Source organism: Choristoneura fumiferana, chromosome 22 (assembly GCF_025370935.1).
Source record: "Choristoneura fumiferana chromosome 22, NRCan_CFum_1, whole genome shotgun sequence".
NCBI classification, from domain to species: Eukaryota; Metazoa; Arthropoda; class Insecta; order Lepidoptera; family Tortricidae; genus Choristoneura; species Choristoneura fumiferana.
Window position 1 is genome coordinate 724,267 of NC_133493.1, and position 20,995 is coordinate 745,261.

The following is a 20,995-nucleotide window of genomic DNA, read 5'->3' on the forward strand; positions in this document are numbered from 1 at the left end:
TCCGAAGTCAATGTCAGTGGCGACATGAATGCAGCCACTATGATCCAGCGAGTGTGACGCAGCGAGTTTGACGCAGGGAGTTTGACGCAGCGTGTATGACGCTACGAGTACGACGCCACGAGTATGATGCAGCGAGTTTGACGCAGCGAGTTTGACGCAGTGAGTTTGACGCAGCGAGTATGCCGCCGCAAGTACGACGCTACGAGTATCACGCAGCGAGCTTGAAGTAGCGAGTTTGACGCAGCGAGTTTGATGCCGTGATTATGATGCAGCGAGTATGACACAACGAGTATAACGCAGTCTGACGCAGCGAGTTTGACGCAGCTAGTTTGACGCAGTGAGTTTGACGCAGCGAGTATGCCGCCGCAAGTACGACGCTACGAGTATCACGCAGCGAGCTTGAAGTAGCGAGTTTGACGCAGCGAGTTTGATGCCGTGATTATGATGCAGCGAGTATGACGCAACGAGTATAACGCAGTCTGACGGAGCGAGTTTGACGCAGCTAGTTTGAAGCAGCGAGCGAGTTCTGAGTTTGCGAGTTTGACGCAGCGAGTTTGATGCAAAGAGTTTGACGCACTGAGTTTGACGCCGCGAGTTTAACACTGCGATTATGACGCAGCGAGTATGACGTAGCGAGATTAACGCAGCGAGTGTGACGCAGCGAGCTTGATGCAACGAGTTTGACGCAGCGAGTTCGAGTTCTGAGGTCACGAGTATGACGCAGTCAGTTCTGAAGTCGAGAGTAGGTAGAGGTATGACGCAGCGAGTTTGTCGCCACGATTGTAATGCCACAAATATTTAAATTTGACGCAGCGAGTTTGAAGCAGCGAGTTCTGAGGTCGCGAGTATGACGCAGCAAGTTCTGAAGTCACGAGTATGACGCAGCGAGTATAACGCAGCGATTTTGACACAGCGAGAATGACCCAGCCAGTACGGTGCTACCAATATGACGCCGCGATATAGCAAGATAGAGGGCCGTCACGTCACAGACGTAGCTAATTCCTTTTCTTTCTCACTTGGATCTTAAGATTTATATTTGATTTGATTTTATTATTTGACTTTCTTTTCCTGAAGGAAACAAAAGAAAACCGATGAGTCTCGAGCGACTTTAGCATTCTATTTTGTACTGTCTTCATCTTCTACATATATATATGTATGTAGGTCATTGCAGTCGTCATACTGAAACGTTTTGTTAAATAAAAGTAAAACGTGTTTATTTGAAATACATTATTGTTTGCCGACGATTTTCCTTTCACACTAACATATGGCTTATCTCGTATTTGATAAGCTTAAAAATAAAAATTATTTGCACATTATAAACAAAAGTTTGAGAAACATAAATAGCAGGTCGTCGACTTGAACAGATGTGGCAATAAATATATTTTATAATATCAACAAAGCGTGTCTTCGTTATTAAAAATGTTGTTGGGACAGATAGATAGACAAATACCCCCATATGGTTCACATTTGGGTAATCATTATCATCATCATCAGCCTACAGCAGTCCACTGCTGGACATAGGCCAAAACCATGGCGCGCCACAACACTCTGTCTTCAGCCCCTCGCATCCATCCACCGCCAGCGATCCTCTTAAGGTCATCCGTCCACCGTGCCTCAGGACGCCCTACACTACGTTTGGGTAATAGTGCGCCATTTAGGTATTTACTCATCATCATCATCACCATCAGCCGGAAGATGTCCGCTGCAGAACAAAGGCCTCCCCCTTAGAACCCTACAATGAACGACAACTCGCCACTGGCACGCACCGGTTACCCGCAACTCTTACGATGTCGTCAGTCCATCTAGTGGGAGGCCTGCCAACGCTTCGTCTTCCGGTTCGTGGTCGCCACTCGAGGGCTCCTCCCTCCAACACGGTTATCTGTTCTTCGAACGATGTGGCCCACCCATTGCCACTTCAACTTGCATATTTTTCCAGCTATATCGATGACTTTAGTTCTTCGACGAATTTTCGTATTCCGAATTCCATCGCGCAAAGAAACTCCAAGCATAGCTCTATTTATCTACTACTAGTGTTTAACCCCGGCTTCGCACGCGTAAATCATTACATACATCAGTTGAAATTTCGGGATTTTACCAAATTCCCGTGGGATTTCCTTAAAATTCCATCGTGGTCTTTATTGACTGCATTATGAACAACAGTGCCAAATTCATGACTCCATACTACCCAGATGAAATTTCGAGATTTTATCCCAATCCCACAGGAATACGGTATAAAAGAAATCTATGTGCCAGTCCACATGTCAAGCTAGGTATCTACATAATAAATTTCATTCAAATCCGTTTAGCCATTTTAGCGTAAAGGAAAAACATAAACACACAAATTTTCTCATTTATAATATTAGTAGCGATTGTTGCCCGACTTTAACATCCAAACATGTTTTTAATGTCACCCACTTTACTAATGACTGTTTTAACCCTTAAATTGGCAAGAGTAAAAAAAATACAAAAACAAGTGATACAGTATCATACCTTTATTTAATACCGTCTTAGGTCTACAGAAAAATGAAAAAAAAATCTACCATTATTGGTTTTTCAGAAATCTATGTACATCACCATGCACGTTGCCAATTCTATAAGAACAAAGTAACATTATTTTGTGTACACGCTGGTTACCGCTGCCAATCAGGCAGTAAACTTTTATATAAAAAAAACCTAAATTATTTAACAAAATCATTATTTATACTTGGTTTTGGTATATTTGGTATAGGTATTTTAACTAAATGTAAACAAAACACCGTCAATTGGTGTCTTAAATATTGAAATTTCCCCATTAAACTATCTAAACATACTATCTGTATTGAAATACACTAGTCTAGTTAGTATTACAATGATAGACAAGTAAAATGTTTAAATCCTTGAATGTGACAAATCTAGCAACTGAAGTTTGTTTACATTTAGTTAAATACTCGTACCTATCCAAATCAAATATAGTGTGGAACTGTCGAAAGCAATTTCGTGTTTTCGTTTTTCTAACAGCGAAAAAAAGGGGCATATATGAGTTGCTCTGAAGATGAGTTCTGGTTGAGTTCGAAACGCGCTCAAGTGTAGATGGCGTGGCTATGGATTGCATAGAGTTTAATGTGGGCAAAGCATCATAATAATTAACTGTGGATTGCCAGGGCAGAACTTTTTCTCTAATGGGTGAAAGAAGCATCGTGCATGCTTTCAGAATTCAATCGGTTTTGGATATACATATATATTTATCAACCTCATGCTCATCCAATAAGCAGTATAGCAAATTTAAACGTTCCAAAGAAGAGTTTAGAGAAGGTGCATCAGAGCTATCATCAGAATCGAATTGTGGCGGTGCGTGCGGTTTAATTTCCTCGTCCGGATTAGAGCCACAATCATAACATGCATTTTCTACGGGAATTAAAGCTAAAATCTTATGCGGTCGACTTTATGTTAAGCACTGCAGACAAAGAAAGAAAAGCATACTGTTTAAAAAGATTTAAAATAAACAAGGGACGTAAAATCGTTAATTTGAAATCAAAAAATGTACAGGAACTTGGTAATGTACACCGTGGTTACCGAAGTTAATACACCTAGTAGTTGGCAACGTACATGGTGGTTACCGTAGTTGAATGTAAGTACTTCTTCACAAACTTGGCGACGGTAACCGTGGTGTACATTCTAATTTAACAGTGATTATCGTTGTTATCATGCTGAATGTACACAAAAGAACCAATTGTTCGTATACTTTAGCATTTTCTCATAAACACAAAACATAATAAGCATAACTTGCATAGAAAAAAGTTGAATTTTTTGAATAAAACTTTCCCTAGGTACTAGAATGCGACGCCGCGTTGAACTTATTTTTGACACTGACGTTAATTTGAAATTATTGCCATGTCACATATTTTTTCAACCATTCATCATAAAATTATTTAGTAGTTTTTAGTCATAAAAGTTTCAAAAAAATATATATTGATGGTAGGATTTTTTATTAACTAACGTACACGGTGATGCACAGTGCCAATTTAAGGTTAAGAACGTCTATGTAAATTCCTTCAATTATCAAATTGTATCAATTACCATACGTACTTATCAAAGCTTTCCACTCTATTTATACCAGAAACCAACATACAACTTGCCATCAAAACAACCTCTTCTACCTACAACATAAAATTGATATTCCTTCGACCAGCTTCAAAATAAATTTGCCAACGGCATTTAGAATACCAGCCAGTGTAACGAGAGCTCTGTATCCTTTCTTTATTCGAAGAAAATGGAATGAAATAAAACTAAGTCAAGGAACCGGGGCTCAACTTGTGATGGTCGTTGCGCAATTGACACTTTCTAAGGTGATTAGAGTGCATAAGCACTACTTTACTTCCCGTAGAATAGTCTAAGAGACGGATTCCTAAAAAGGAAGAGAATAAAAGTAATGGATTTCATGCCACAAACTAAAAGGTTATATAAATTTAAAAAGTGTTTATGTAATTTATAACAGTCAAATATGGAGGTTCTCGAGTCAACCAAAACCCAGGTATCTACAAACCAAAGTCCAAATCCGTAAAACCGTGTAAGTGAATGGGTAACAAACGTGTATCTGTATTAGGGATGTTACGAATATTTGTATTCGCATTCGCATATGCGAATAATTCGCATCGTTTTAAACATTCGTTCAACATTCGCATTCGGATAAAACGATGCGAATATTTTACGATTGCGAATGTGTGCAACTCGTGACGTGTTTTGCCAGCGCCGGCCACCAGCCGCCGAAACGCCGACTCGCGCATGGGCAAAGCGCGCCAATCCGTATTACGTGATTAATTTTGAACAATAGAAACTTACTTGTGACAGTGGCTTGTGATTGCTTGATTAGTTTTGTTTTTGAAGTTGTGTTTTTAGTGTACTCCCTTAATATTCGCATTCGCACATTCGCGTCCTAAATATTCGCATCCGCATTCGCGAATGTGATAGAAATGGCATTCGTGACATCCCTAATCTGTATCTATCGCATGCACTCACAAATTTCAGCACTTATAATATTAACAGGAATAAGTATTTGGGTATCGTGGTTCAAACCCGGCTCGCACCTCTGAGTTTTCGAAATTCATGTGCGGAATTACATTTGAAATTTACCACGAGCTTTGCGGTGAAGGAAAACATCGTGAGGAAACCTGCACAAATCTGTGAAGCAATTCAATGGTGTGTGTGAAGTTCCCAATCCGCACTGGGCCGCGTGGGAACTATGGCCCAAGCCCTCTTTTCTGAGAGGAGGCCTGTGCCCAGCAGTGGGAGTATATAGGCTGGGATGATGAAGTATTTCTATGAATAGTTCTATGCTGCATTTCATGGCGCTGCGCTTCTATAGATATGTACTCAGAAGGTCAAGCAACAAACGTTCATTTAAGTTATCGCCAACCGATACCTCGTGAATGGATTACTCATACCCGTATGTAAATTGCAAAATGATCCAGCCGATCATGAGACCAACTTCCTGCTTGCAAACTTACACACAGAAAATTGCAGTAGGAAGCAGAACGGTTTAGTTGTGCAACAATCACTTAACTTTAGACGTAACTGGGCGTTTTCAAAAAAAGTGTACCTACCCTTTCGTTATTTTTGAAATTTTGCAAAAAATGTGGTTTTTCCTTCTAAGAATCAAGAGCACAATTAATCCGATAATTAAAAAAATGACCCCTAAAAAAAATAATTTTGCGACGTTTTTTTCATACAATTAGTATGGGCATGACAACAAAACTGACTCATAAAATTGTGTATGAAAAAAGTGCCAAACCAAAAAACTATATTTTTTCCAAAAATTCAAAAAAAAAGGAAAGGGTACACTTTTTTTAAAAACGCTCAACTACGACAATAATAATAATAACTTTGACTTGATGGAATTGTTTTATTATGATTATGATTAAATTGGCTTTTTGTCACTAACCATAAGGTCAATGTACTCGTGTACTATACTTGACGCTATGGCTGTATAGATATTTATGCCCTCGACTGTACCTTATTTAATATACTTATTGTTATTTAGTCGTTGCATAACTTTTAAATCTCCACGCAAGAATAAGAGTGTTATAAGTTTGACACCAATGTCTACCGGTTTGTATGTCTGTGATATCGTAGCTCTCGAACGGATGGACCGATTTTGATGCGCTTTTTAATTTATTTGTGGTAGTTCTTAACTTTGTTTCATAAGAATCAGTTCAGCCGTGTTTGAGATTTTGAGGGTTTTCAACTTCCCTAAGTTGGTTTGGTAGTTATTTTAATTTTCCTTTTTTTTTAAGAAAAACGAAAATTCCATCCACGTAATATGAAAGAAAAGAAATCATTTATGTATTACGTTGGCTAGTTTTAACGTCAATGCATGATGAACGTCAAAATTAATAAATGATTTATTTTCTTTTAGATTACTCGGAATTGTCCTACTAGTGGTGTGTGAAAATATTCCACAGACAATTTGAAAATGAGAGAAGTGAGTCTTAGGATAGATGAAATTGGAGAGCTTAACATTATAGTTCCCACGCGGGCTTAATGCGCATTGGGAGTGCTGTTCTTGTGATATTTACTGTAATATTACGCTGCGTAAGGCAATTAATACGGCCTTGTACCGGAGCCGCAGTTATTGTTTCTAGCGGGCCTTACTCGGAAACCTTTTGTTTACGATCTAATTCGCCTACAGTAACACTTACACCCATATTAATTTTATTTAGTACCTTTATAACTGACTGTAACTTTGAGTTACAATTTTTCATCATCAATCATGGGTCAAAAATGTTGATTTAGAAATAATAAGTAAAACGTATCCATATTCATCCTCGGCTAAAAAGTCTCCACATAACAAACAGTTTTACTTTGCTGAACACCTGTTGTAAAAATATCTGAACACGCTTCTACGCCGTTAACAATAGAGTCGTGTTCAGATACTGTTGATAATATTTTTGCTCACAAGCTTATGAACTCGACTGTACCAAATATTTACCAGTTGGTTGGGTTACACGGGGTGACATGTATTGAAAGAAAGAAAGAAAGAAAGAAGACATTTGTAACGAAGATATTATTTATTGGCATCCACGATCCACGAGTCATTTTTTGACAAGTTAACGAGCAATAGTCGATCAAAATATTGAATTTTTCCCACATTTAGTACGAAACTCTACACAACACGTGGCCCAACACGCTCCTGGCCAGTTTTTCTACTTGACATCACTTACGATACGATAAGTATTGCATAGCTTATATACATGACACTATTGAGACATGTCTAACTCACACTTCCTAAGTGCTTCATCATCATCATCATCATGTCAGCCGAAAGACGTCCACTGCTGGACATAGGCCTCCCCCAAGGCTCTCCACTCAAACCGGTCTTGTGCTTTTCGCATCCACTGCGATCCCGCGATCTTAACCAGTCGCTCCATCTTGTTGGAGGCCTACCGACAGCTCGTCTCCCGGTCCGCTACAACAGGTGTTCGTTAAGTGCTTGTTGTAATATAGATATACTTTGACTTTGACTTTCACACTTCTCCCGCTTCCCAAGTTGCCTATAATATTTCAAATTCAAATGTCAAATAATTTATTCAGTAAATAGGCCGCAATGTGCACTTTTACACGACATTTTTTTAAGCTACCAGCGCTTTCGGAAACACTAGCATTGTCAAGAAGAATGCGTCGCAAGAATCTTGGCAGTAATTTTTTCAAAATAAAATAATGACAAACAGAATACTTAAAACTACAATATAAAATTAAAGAAAAAATAACATGAAAAGAACAATAATAACACAGGGATGTATGGGGTTAGTTACAAACTAGAACTAAAGAGGTAACTATAATCTACGTTCAGTGGAAGTGTAGAATGCTTCCACCGTCATAAATAAAATAAAAAATGATACCAACTCTACTGTGTCATTTGGCAAATAGAAGGCAGGACCTTGCAGGTGGTAGGACCTTGTGCAAGGTCCGCCCGGATTGCTACCACCATCTTGCTCGCTAATCCTGCCGTGAAGCAGCAGTGCTTGCACTGTTGTGTTTCGGCGTGGAAAGTAAGACAGCCGGTGAAATAACTGGCACTTGAGGTATTCCATCTTAGGCCTCTAGGTTGGCAACGCATCTGCAATACCCCTGGTGTTGCAGATGTTTATGGGCGGTGGTGATCTCTTACCATCAGGAGACCCACTTGCTCGTTTGCCATCCAGTCAAATAAAAAAGAAAAGAACATTGCACCATCTCCTGTGATAACTACTCCATGACCCCTATCGCTATAATCTCAATGGCCTCTACATTTTTCCGATCATGACAATGTCGTTAAATCCAAGATGTTGACATAGCGGAATGCTATATTATTTATAAACACGCGTAAATTGTTTTGTTGATTGTTTATTTATTGACATGTACGGTACAAAGGGCTGTTATGAAAAATAGTTTGACTAGCTACTGCCCGTAGCTTTGGCTTTATTGAAAATCCTATCGATGTAACTTTTAGTGCAAATTAGCTTTAAGCTATAGCTTCGCTCATGTAAGACTCCGTGGCCACCAGAGATGTGCTGGGATGCGTTGCGAGGAATCTGTTTTTCATGTACCAATAAAAACGCTTCCTCGCCTCGCCTCGCCTCGGGTCTCTCAGCTGTTTCCACTAGACTTCACTAGAGCATGCTGTGCGAGGATATGTAAATAAAGCGTTCCTATAGGTTCATGAAAACTACATTCCTCCGGTGATTTAGAAGATTATTTATTTATACCCCCCCCCCCCCTCTTGCCCTCTTGTTCTGAGAGGAGGCCTGTGCCAGCAGTGGGACGTATATAGGCTGGGATGATTGATGATGATGATTTATTTATAAATAAATATCATGAGAAAATTCACACCAATTTGACCTAGTCCAAAGTAAGCTTAGCAAAGCTTGTGTTATGGGTACCAAGCAACGGATAAATATAATAATATAGATAGAAACATACTTAAATACATATTAAATACCCAAGACCCGAGAACAAACATTCGTATTTTTCATTTACATAGAATAAGCAGTTAAAGGTAAACCAAAAATATATGACTATTGTGAAGAGGGCGCTATTGTTCTTATTTATATGGCAATGTTTAGTATAGTCGGAACAATGACATCTTGACTTGTCTACAACGTTACCTACCTGTTAGCTCTGATAGTAATTTGGAAAGGTTGTAGTGAAATAGTTTCATTCCCAATCGTTTTTTTTTTTTTTCTGGTCAGGCTTTACATCAACAGTCATTAGATGGTAATGAGACAAAAGGTTTCTTATCCTGCTATTGGTAAAATTTGAAGTGGAAACGCCGTCTTAACCACGGAGTATAGTGATTGATTTTAATTTTCTCAAACCAGCTTATAATTTTTTGCCGACATTTAAGTAGTTATAATCTACGGTTAAGGTGATAAATATCATCTACGTTACCAAAACGTCAAAATATCTATACTCCTTTATGCCGCTAACTATAAGGTCCATGATATTGTACCTATACAGATATTTGATGCTATGACTGTATAGATATTTTATGGTCTCGACTGTACCTACCAAATTTCATCCAATTTCCAGCCAGCTTTTTTAACGTGAAAAAGCATCAAACACATACACAATTTTCATAATATTAATACATACATTAAAAGTAAAATTAGTAGGGCTAGGTCATATCATTTAAATAAATTTGCTCTGTTGATGACAGACAAGCATGTCATAACTAAAAGACAACATTGAAAGTTTATTTATCTATAGGAAAACTGGTGCTAATAGTGCATTATTTAACGATTAAATTATGAATGATTGAGTATACCTAACTTACTTTTAAATATGTAACTTAATATTTATCAGTAAAAATATACTAATACTACAAATATTTAATGTTCTTCGATACTCATTTGCACTAAAATAAACAATTTTTTTTTTATAAAGAATGACAAAAATCCATCGCCGCAAAGACCCCATGCAGACTTAAAACCTCGACTAATACTAGCATACAACTTTAAAATGCATTGTCATACCAGCAAAATCTTTTAACCTGCTATAAATCCTCCCATCCAGACACGGAAATAAATTTTAAATCTACATTCCCAAGCCTTTAAAATTCAAAGGCTCTAAGCTTTATCTCCATAAAATATATGCAGAACGCGTAGAGAAATGTCGACAAAAAAAATACCTACGGCTCCTCGAGTATACGGGTTCGAGCAGTCCCTATTTAAATGTCATACGGCACACAACGACCAACGCGCGTGGTCGTCGAACGCATCGCGCAAACGTCAAGTTTTGGCGCGAAAAATTAAAAAGAAAACTTTTTGAGGTTATGTTGTTAAGACATTTTTATTATTTTAAATAGATTGAAAATTAGTTTCAAGTGTGAAATATGAAGTTGATTGTGTTATTGTTTATTGCCGGGTATGCGGTGAAATGCGATGAGACATCGTAAGTTTTTAACTATTTTTTTAAACTTGAAGTTTTGATTGCGTAGTTTTTTGGGCACTAACTTAATTGTCATGTCCTTAAGGATTTTATATATAAAATGATGTATTTAGGAACATTGACTTTAGAATTTTAATTGATAAAATTCGTGATTTTCGCCAAAACCAACAAAGATCTGTTAATTTTGGCGTTTTCCCAAAATTTATTTTAATGCCAGTAAAAGTCATTGACATAAAGCCCCTTTGTTTTAAAAGTAAAAAATAAATCAGCACCGTCAATGCATGACGAATATTTCTTGGCGTTATTTTTTAACTATTGTTAGACACAATGTACTTACGTTTCAAAATTATTTTAAAGAATTTCTTAAAAACAATTATAACAGCGGAGTAATTTGAAATAAAATTCAATACCAATATTTTACTAATAATATACGAAGGCACGTATTTTTTAAACAAGTAGTATTCGTGCAGTTCAAAGTGCAAATTCGCGAAATCGATCGTAGTTTCAAATGGACTTATTTACTATTTCTAATATTTGAAAATGAAAACAAACACCATGTGGATACAGTCGCACTTTAAAAAGCAATGATACTTTACAAGTCTTTCTGTCACTTTGTTTATGCTACTCAATCGTTGCTAGGCAACGTAGCTATGATTCATTTTAAAATTAGAATCGATTACGCTTTAACGCATTTCAATTTTAACTTTACTGCTTTGAAAATAGAGTCGTCTTACGTTGGTAAATGTGTGTTAATTGATTTTACGCAAGGTTGTCAAAAACCAACAGAACTATGACATCATTTCGTTCATTCATAAACAGGAAATAATTTATGTATGTTTAATTGTTCAGTCGAAGAAACCGAATCGCGTAAGGTACCTGGGCGTTTTCATAAAAAAGGATACCCTTTCTTTTTTTAAATTTTAGAAAAAATATGGTTTTTCCTATTCAGAATCAAGAGCACAATCGAATCCGATAGTTTAAAAAAATGTCCCCAAGAAAATGATAGTTTAGCGACGTTTTTTTCATACACTCAGTATGGGCGTGTCGAAACTGACTCATAAAATTTTGTATGAAAAAATAGGGACTTTTTTTATAGATCGGAATCGATTTTGCTGAAAACGCTGCTGTTTTTTTGAAACGCCCACCTAATAAATGAAACCTTATTTTCGCGGTTACTTTCGCGATGACATCCTTGGAAGATTAAGATTATTTTTTTCTATAAGGAATACCATCTATTTTAGGGTTCCGTAGTCACATAGGAACCCTTATAGTTTCGCCATGCCATTTCAACCATCGTACCTAACCCCAGACTAAAATGATATCAATTGAACCATTCATTTAGATATTTTATGGGAGAAACCCTAGAAAGTTAAGGTGAAATCATTGAATTAGGTTCTTTATAGTCTAAGAGCACGCAGCCTGGACGGCACGAGGGGTTTAATTTGATTATTTTACCGTAATGTCTTTACCAAAATGGCTACAAGAAAAACAAAAAATTAATATATTTTCTGATAATCTAACTGACGGATTAATTAGAATGTTTAAGGTAAGGACACTAGCTTATTCACAATAGTACATTCCCGTATTACTGACTGTGTAAAACGTGCCGCGAGACGGGCGCAGGCTGAAGTCAGCGCCGCCGGTTGTCGACCGGCAGCATGTGAATGCTGAGCTTGAGCCTATTCCACATATTTGTAACGTGTCTGTTGTTTTTATTTTTGTATTTTGTTATGTTCATTGTATTTTTTTTAATGTGGCAATAAATGTCTTTTTTTTTTTTTTTATTATTGTGTCTTAAGGGCGGTAAATGGGTGAATTGCAAAAAGTTTGTACATAGTTAAGAACTTTAGTTAAGAAAACTTAATTGATTCCTTGCTACTAAAGTTAGTCATACAACCTATATGGGTAACTTTCGTAACACAAAGGAATCAATTAAATTTTCTTAACTAAAGCCCTTAACTATGTACAATTTTTTTGCAATTCCCAAATAAGGAATTACGAACGAGAGTCTATTAGAAGCCTGAAGTCAAACACCGAGGGCTTTAATGAGTCGATGTTCGTAATTACAGTACCACCCGTACGACTTAATGTTTTTCATCACATTTGCAAATAAAATTGTATAATATTTGTAACAGAAAAAAAATGGCCCTTGGTTTTTATTCAGGGGATTGCAACCAAGTAAGCCTACATGTACGACACTGCTTTCGAACAAGTGTGATGAAAACAAAGTTACAAGTACAAATTTAATACCAAATGTAGCAAATTTAATAAAAGCTTGTAAATATATGAAAACAAATTCCGAAATCCTCCGAAAAACTAAAGTCATCGATATAGCTCGAAGAATAAACAAGTTGAAATAGCAATGTGTGGGCCACATCGCTCCAAAGACAGATAACCATTGGGAGACAAAAATCCTCCAGTGACGACAACGAACAGGATGACAATGCATTAGCAGGCCTCCCACTAGGTGGATTGACGACATCGCGAGAGTTGCAGGCAACCGGTGGCAAGTTGCGAGTTGTTTGTTTGTTTATACTCTTTATTGTACAAAAAGGAAAAACAAAAAGGTTACATAAATAAAAGTAAAGTGTTAAGTACAAAGGCGGACTTATCCCTGCAGGGATCTCTGCCAGTCAACCTTTGAGTGGTAGAGGAGCAATCAAAAACAAGGATCGACAAATAGAGCAAAACATTTGAATAAATATATAACACATATATAAAACATTAATATATCTATAACTAAGTATAAAATAAAATACATGAATACATTTACATACAATACATAAATAACACAAGTATAAAGGATAATTACTTACTAAATAATCAAGGAACTATAGTGTGAGCCACATCAGTTGTTGTCTTTTGTTGCGTTTTATTTGGAGACCATTGGTTAACAGTGGAGCGTCGTTCGACTGATGATGAAATCAAAACAGTCTCGTTTATTCAAACTGGCTTTAACTTCTTGACATGTTACAGTAAAAACTCAATGACTTCAATTCACAGCGCGCATGCGCCGCGTGCTCCAATTTCTTCGCTATCACATAAAAGTTCAAACAAAAGATAACAACATTCATGGAAACACGGCAATGGCTCAAAGTCGTTTCCGGCAAATAAATAACTTGTATTTCATGCGTATTTAGGAAACCAAGGGAATGACCTTAGATTCTCTTGGTATTTTTCCTGAAGCCAAAGCAAATATGACGCGTTATCTGTTGTCGTGCGAAAAATTACCGAAGAAGTTCAGTTTTATTTTTATTAGATCTTAAATGGATTTATTTCGTGTATTTACATACCTAGTAAATATTTGGGGTAACTTCTTTGATACAGACATGTGTTTATTTCTATATGAAGAAGTACCTGCTAAGTGCGCAGCAAATCAAATGCACAGTATAGGGTTCCGTAGGTACAGTCAATTTCAAAAATAAGTAAGTATCTACGAGTATTCGAACCACCATATGTTACTACGGCCTAATTGCGTCGGCATAAGAGTCTGTGGTATATAATTTGAAACTTTGAATAAGTATAGTCAACGTCATAAATAAGTTATCATTTATGTACCTTGTCACTTTAACGTCATGTTTGAAAAGCCATACGAAATTGTGTAACGACTAAAAGCGAAAAGGTACATAAATGATCACTTATTTATGACGTTGACTGTACCTACGTATTTTTACACTTGACTGTACAAGCTGCAATAATATTCAATATTAAATTTGGAAAAACAATTACTCATTAATTGGAGAAGCCTTCTTTTTAGATAATACTATTATCATTTTCTTTGAGATTTTTCAGGACAACCGCATAGCTTTTGGAACTTTGAAGTGACAAAGTCGGGGTTTTTCCAACTTTTCGTTGGTTGGGTTATGCAAACCCATCCTAGCAAACATTACTAGCTTGTTTTAAAGATCTATCCAACGGTACTGATACTGCCCATATAAGTTTGAACGATAATAGAACGCATCTCTACTTTACGTACGGAGTTTTGATGATCACTAAGGCTCAAGTCCCAGGGTCATATTTTATTAATGGTCATCATCATCATCATCATCCCAGCCTATATACGTCCCACTGCTGGGCACAGGCCTCCTCTCAGAACAAGAGGGCTTGGGCCATAGTTCCCACGCGGGCCCAGTGCGGATTGGGATTTTCGCACGCACCATTGAATCGCTTCGCAGGTTTATTAATGGTATTCACCATTATCTCCATGGAATTGCCATAAAATTCCAGGGCTCCATATTAAGCTATTAACTCCATTCCGGCCGCATGCTATAGGAGCCCAACCTTGGTCTAGACTTAGGTATTCCTATATTAATGGTACAGACACACGATGTAGATAGAAAACGTTAACGTATAAAAAAGTTTTCGTTGACATTTTCGGTTACAGTATGAGGTTTTTTTGCTAACTGTTAACATCATCATCATCATCCCAGCCTATATACGTCCCACTGCTGGGCACAGGCCTCCTCTCAGAACAAGAGGGCTTGGGCCATAGTTCCCACGCGGGCACAGTGCGGATTGGGAACTTCACACACACCATTGAATTGCTTCGCAGGTTTGTGCAGGTTTCCTCACGATGTTTTCCTTCACCGCAAAGCTCGTGGTAAATTTCAAATGTAACTCCGCACATGAATTTCGAAAAACTCAGAGGTGCGAGCCGGGGTTTGAACCCGCGACCCTCTGCTTGAGAGGCGATAGGTCAAACATTGTCAGCCAAAATATATTACTAGCCGCTACCCACGACTCCGTCCGTGTAGGATTCGGTTATCGCTATCTCACGGGAATCATGCAATTTTTCGGAATAAAAACTATCCTATGTCCTTTCTCGGGAGTCAAACTGTCTCTATACCGAATTTCATCTAAATCGGTTTAGCGGTTTAGATATGATGAAGACAACAATTGCAAGCCCATTTGACCGTTAGAAATTTGACTTTCAAAATGTACGCACTCATACTTTTTTACCCAACTTCGAAGAAGGAGAAGTATGTTGCAGGTGGTAGGACCTTGTGCAAGGTCCGCCCGGATTGCTACCACCATCATGCTCTAGCGAGCAGCAGTGCTTGCACTGTTGTGTTTCGGCGTGGAGAGTAAGACAGCCGGTGTAATTACTGGTACGTGAGGTATCCCATCTTAGGCCTCTAGGTTGGCAACGCATCTGCAATACCCCTGGTGTTGCAGATGTTTATGGGCAGTGGTGATCTCTTACCATCAGGAGACCCACTTGCTCGTTTTCCATCCAGTAGAATAAAAAAAAAAAGTTGTTCTTGAACTTAACAGAGCTAGTTTTCTTCTTTTAAGTATTAGTAGGCAGGCGGGTTTTTCGTTTTTTTAAATTAATTTGTTCTTTTTTTCCTTTTTAGTGAAAATTTAGGAAATAAATGGTCTATTGAATAAATTCCCTATCAATGAACTAAAAGAATTTCCTTGCTCACCCGCGACCTTACGATAGCTAAGCTTATGCAAAATATGCGTGTTCATGCAGTTCCTCCACCTCCACACTGTAAGAACACACATAAATCACACATACCCATCTATCACCACCACTACACTACACTGACGCGTATCGAACTCAACCAGAGCTCATCTTCAGAGTGACACAACCGTACACCATGCTACCAGTTGTTAGATACCAGTTGAGCAAGGATTTCCTTGCTATCCATAAAAAAAAAAAAAAAACTTTTAGTTCATTGATATGGACCTCCGCAAAGTAACGCCTGATTCAATAAATTATTTAAATTCCCTATATTTGCTACGTTAGCGCGTAGTTTGAATTGTCTGTCTCGATGTAATGAATGATCTAAGTAGGTACTTACATAGAATTAATGACACATTAGGGTGTCTGGCATTTAGTGTTAGTAGTCATACTAGTTCGCGTGTTAAGTTTTTTAACTATTGCTTACTAATTAGTTTAGTTAGCAAGTACGCGTTAGGCAGAACGTAGAGATAACCTCGTTATTTTACTAGCGACCCGCCCCGGCTCCGCACGAGTATATTTAAAAAAAAACGGCCAAGAGCGTCTCGGACACACGCAAGACAGGGTTCCGTAGACATTACAAAAAAATCAAATAACATTTTTCTAAGGATTTCGTATTGTCAAGTTTACGTATATTTAATACCTACCTGAGGCTGCTATTTACTCACTACTACTAATTCTCAAAAAATCTTAGCCGTTATAATTTTCCTTGTAAATTTGATATACTTACCATCTTGTATTTTCAAAATTATCCACCCAACATTTAAAACATTTAAAATTAAAATCTAAATTTAGAGGGGGGGCGCTCGACTTTAAGGAAAATTTGCACTTTACAGTTGATTATTTCGCAAACAGATCACTGAAACGAAAAATCGTTAAGGCACCCTCCAATGGTTTTAAAAGACCTATCCAACGATACTCCACACTACAGGGTTAGTCGAGGGAAAAAAATCACCCTTACTTTACGTCTATGGGATACCTAAAAAATTTTTTTTATTTTTTTTTATTTTACGCCTTGCGCGTAACTGATATGTATATTCATGCGAAATTAAAGCTTTGTGGTACTTACGGTCTCTGAGTATAGCCGCGGACAGACAGACAGACGGACAGACATGGCGAAACTATAAGGGTGCCTAGTTCACAACGGAACCCTCATAAAAAAGGTATCTAATCACAGAAACTTTACATTTTCCAGTTCCATTTCTCTAAAACTACACCCATGCGAATCCTAATAAAGCAACTATCACTTATTCTGTACCCCTAGTGTAAGTTTTAGGTTACAAAATACTTCTCGATCGCGTTCGCGTTAAAATCTCAATTGATATGGAAACACGAACATCGCAAACGTTCCGCTAGAAACGCTGTTCGTGTTTCCATACAAATTGAGATTTTAACGCGAACGCGATCGAGACGTATTTTGTAACCGAAAACTTACACTAAGGTCACTGGTCTTAAACAGTAGTGAGTATGCGTGTGTAGTAACGTGTTTGTAGTGTGTGTGTATATAATATATAGCTTACTTTTTTTTCAACGTCGAGCATAACAGTGAGCCTAAGCTAGTATTTTGCATTAAAATTACAACACCGCGGCACCGTCAAAGGATCTTGCCAATATTGTCATTTATTTCCCTAAAGTGTCAAATATTGACCGAGCTCCTGAAAAACATCGTAAGTTTGTCGGGAGCAAACATACTCGTAGTTAACAGGAAGTAGGTCAACTTGTAGGGCAGTTTGTTTACCAATAAGTTGACTATATCTGCGCGATATCGAGCGGGGAGTTGATGAAGTTAGTGCTAGATTAGTTAAGATTTCATGAAAACTGAAATGCACGTCTTCTAGTTTTGAGTAATGCCTGTGACATACGGACGAACAAGACGAAACTATATGGGTTCCGTTTTGTTGCTTCGACTACGGAATCCTAAAAATGGTGAAAAATTCTGGCACAAAGCCCCTGCGTGAAAGAGTAATAAAGTAACTAAATAAATATTATGGGACATTTAACACCAATTGACCTAGTCTCAAACTAAGCAAAGCTTGTAATATGGATACTGGGCAACGGATAAACATACTTATACATGTATGTAGATAAATACATACTTAAATACATATTAAACATCCAAGCAAAGCCCGTGAGCCCGCCCGCCCGTGAGCAAAAGCCGTGGTGGCCTAGTGGTTTGACCTATCGCCTCTCAAGCAGAGGGTCGTGGGTTCAAACCCCGGCTCGCACCTCTGAGTTTTTCGAAATTCATGTGCGGAGTTACATTTGAAATTCACCACGAGCTTTGCGGTGAAGGAAAACATCGTGAGGAAACCTGCACAAACCAGCGAAGCAATTCAATGGTGCGTGTGAAGTTCCCAATCCGCACTGGGCCGCGTGGGAACTATATAGGCTGAGATGATGATGATGATGATGATGATGATGATGATGAAACATCCAAGACCCTAATAAACACAGATTTATACTTAATATTAGTAGTACAGTATGATTACACTGACGAGCAAAATAAGGAGTCACTTTCCACGCAAGATTGTATGGGAAGCGATTCGTTATTTCTGCTCGTCAATGAACAGTCGAACAAATTGAATCATGACCCAGGGTGGAACCTTTTATTAATCAATTTCACTATGATTTTCTTGACAAATGTATGAGATGTCAACATCAAATTAGTAGCACAAAGGTTCCACCACAGATCATGATTCAACTCGTTCGACTGTACAAGACGTTTTACTAATAATTTAATGTTACTAGGCCTCCCAGCAACACATACAAAATGACAAATAATAGTACCTAATTATGATGTAACCAGTTCACTGACTCGTCCATATGTTACTACGACATCTTAAATTACGAGTTTTTTTACTATAGTTGGCTGCTGTAGTGTGAACATCTTTGTCAGCAATCCGTGAAGTGAGAGAGGCGAGAGTTAGGTAGCCTTTGCCCTATGTATATTTACTCGAGAGATTACAGGATTTTATATATTCCACACACACACACAAACACACACGATGTAGTGTGTTTTTTTGTGAGTCAGTTTGAGTTTGAAAAAAAAAACATACAAACGAATTGGACTTCCTCCTTTTTTGAAGTCGGTGGAAAATCAGGCAGAACGGCTTATCACACTAGTTAAAATAATTTATGCGAAAATGGAATTTGTTTAGCTTTTTTCTGTCATATATTCACGGTCAAATCATGGCCAAACATAACGTGAATATTTACGTCTACCTACGTAGTTTAGTTGTCTTAGCGACACGTATTCGCACGTTTGTGTGAGCTGTCTGTACGTGGAGCAAGGTCGTACTTTTGCAACTGAGTAGACAGTTATTGGTAGCATCTGTTTGTTTGTTCGCACGTCTGTGAGTTATTGCTGATGTGCCAAATTTTGAATAAAAAACATTATAAATGCGAAAGTGTGTTTGTATGTTTGTCCTTTTTTCACGTCGAAACGGAGCGACGGATCGTCGTAATTTTTGGCATAGAGATTTTCTATGGGCCCGACAGTGACATAGGCTAATTACTTATTGCCCGCGCGCTAAAATGCCACTGTTCCAGGATGCTGGAAGATCCTCTGAGCGATAACGCCTATTGCACCGAACGTATATACTTGTGGCTGTACACTGTAGGCAAAGAGTTAGTTTGTATTGATATATAATCCGCGCGGAAAAATGCACAGTTCCCGAGGGAATTCCACACGGCAAAGCGCGGGCAGCTAGTTTTGAACAATAATCGGTACAGTACCAAGCTTTTGTAAGTCGTCTCGCCTGCGGAGGGCGTCTCGGTACTATGAGAAAATTATTATTCGTAGAAGTGCTACAATAAGCGATAACTTGCCACCTACATCCAGCGCTACACACCATACTATTTATATCACGCTCAATACACGTTATAATAAAAAAAACCTGCAGGGTTACTACGAAACTCGAAACTCGAAGTTCGTGTCGTACCGTCCCTCTCGCTCTCGTATTAAATAGTATAAGTGTCAGAGGGACCGCACGACACGAACTTCGAGTTTCGGTTTCGTAGTAGCCCTGCTGGAATACTCGTAGTTTCCTGAAGGTCATTTTTTGTCAAAAAGAGATCAATCACTCCAATGAATAGATACAACAGATACTTTGCCAGAAATAGCATTTACGAATAAGTTAGAGTTCCTTACTGAACCGGTTATAACCTTTTTTGGAAATTATAACTAAGTTTGTACCTATTGTACCTATTTGTACCTATTTGTACCTATTTGTATCGTAATGTAATCTGTTTTTAATTTAAAAAAAACGGTTACGCTCGCACCAAGTGTTTTGTACAACGTAGGTACTCATCTATGAATATCCAGTGTTAGCAAAGCCCCTCTACTAAGCGAAATGTACCTACGCAGCATGGGGTCATGTTAAGATCGACAGACAAACAGACAAAAAGTTAAATGATCACGTCTTAAACCGAGTTTAGCTCGACATGTTTCGGGCTATTTTGTAGCTCTTCTTCTCAGGAGCACGCGGTGTGCGCGTGTTGCGGCAGCCGCCCGAAACATATCGAGCTAAACTCGGTTTAAGACGTGAGTTATCCGTTACAATAAAAGGTCATTTAATATGAGTGAGTCTCACGGTAGTTTCATGTTCAAGACAAAAAGTTTTCAGACTAAGTATTCAAATTATTTTTATTTTTGATCATGGATCCATTTGCTATTGATACATTGATAATTTAACAACTATTCCCAATTGAGTGTGCTATAAGAGCTACCTTGAAGCCTAATTTCAAAGTTTCTAGGGCAACCGAAAGTAGGTAGTAAGTACCGTAGGTTTTTCGGTTACGGTAATTTGTATACTTACTCGTAAAAAGTTTTTGATGACATTATCTTTTAACTTTCTAACTTGTAAGTTTCATTGTTCCTCTGCTTCAAGTAGTAGCAGACCTGAGTAACTAATTTTAGTTTGATACCTCCGCACGTTCCCGAGAAAAAGGGTTGACAGACGGACAGACAGACAAACGTTCATTTTGAGGTATGGAACCCTAAAAACGTACAACTTTGTGATACCGAGTTGATTCGTTAATTTCTTAAAGTATAAAAAGCAAACCCACGCTTGATTCGTAGAATTATGCGTAAGAAAACGATTAACGTAGGAGTAAGACGGACGG

The 20,995-nt window shown here is 38.0% G+C and overlaps 1 protein-coding gene across 1 annotated transcript in view; it reads left to right on the forward strand.

Moving 5' to 3' along the window:
- Nucleotides 1-10,198: 10,198 nt before the first annotated feature.
- The window catches only part of LOC141440256 (uncharacterized), a 39,153-nt gene continuing 28,356 nt past the window's right edge, over nucleotides 10,199-20,995 (forward strand). The window contains exon 1 of the mRNA XM_074104720.1: nucleotides 10,199-10,404. Within this exon, the coding sequence (XP_073960821.1) occupies nucleotides 10,346-10,404 (59 nt within the window). The 5' untranslated portion in view covers nucleotides 10,199-10,345. The remainder of the gene's footprint in view (nucleotides 10,405-20,995) is intronic.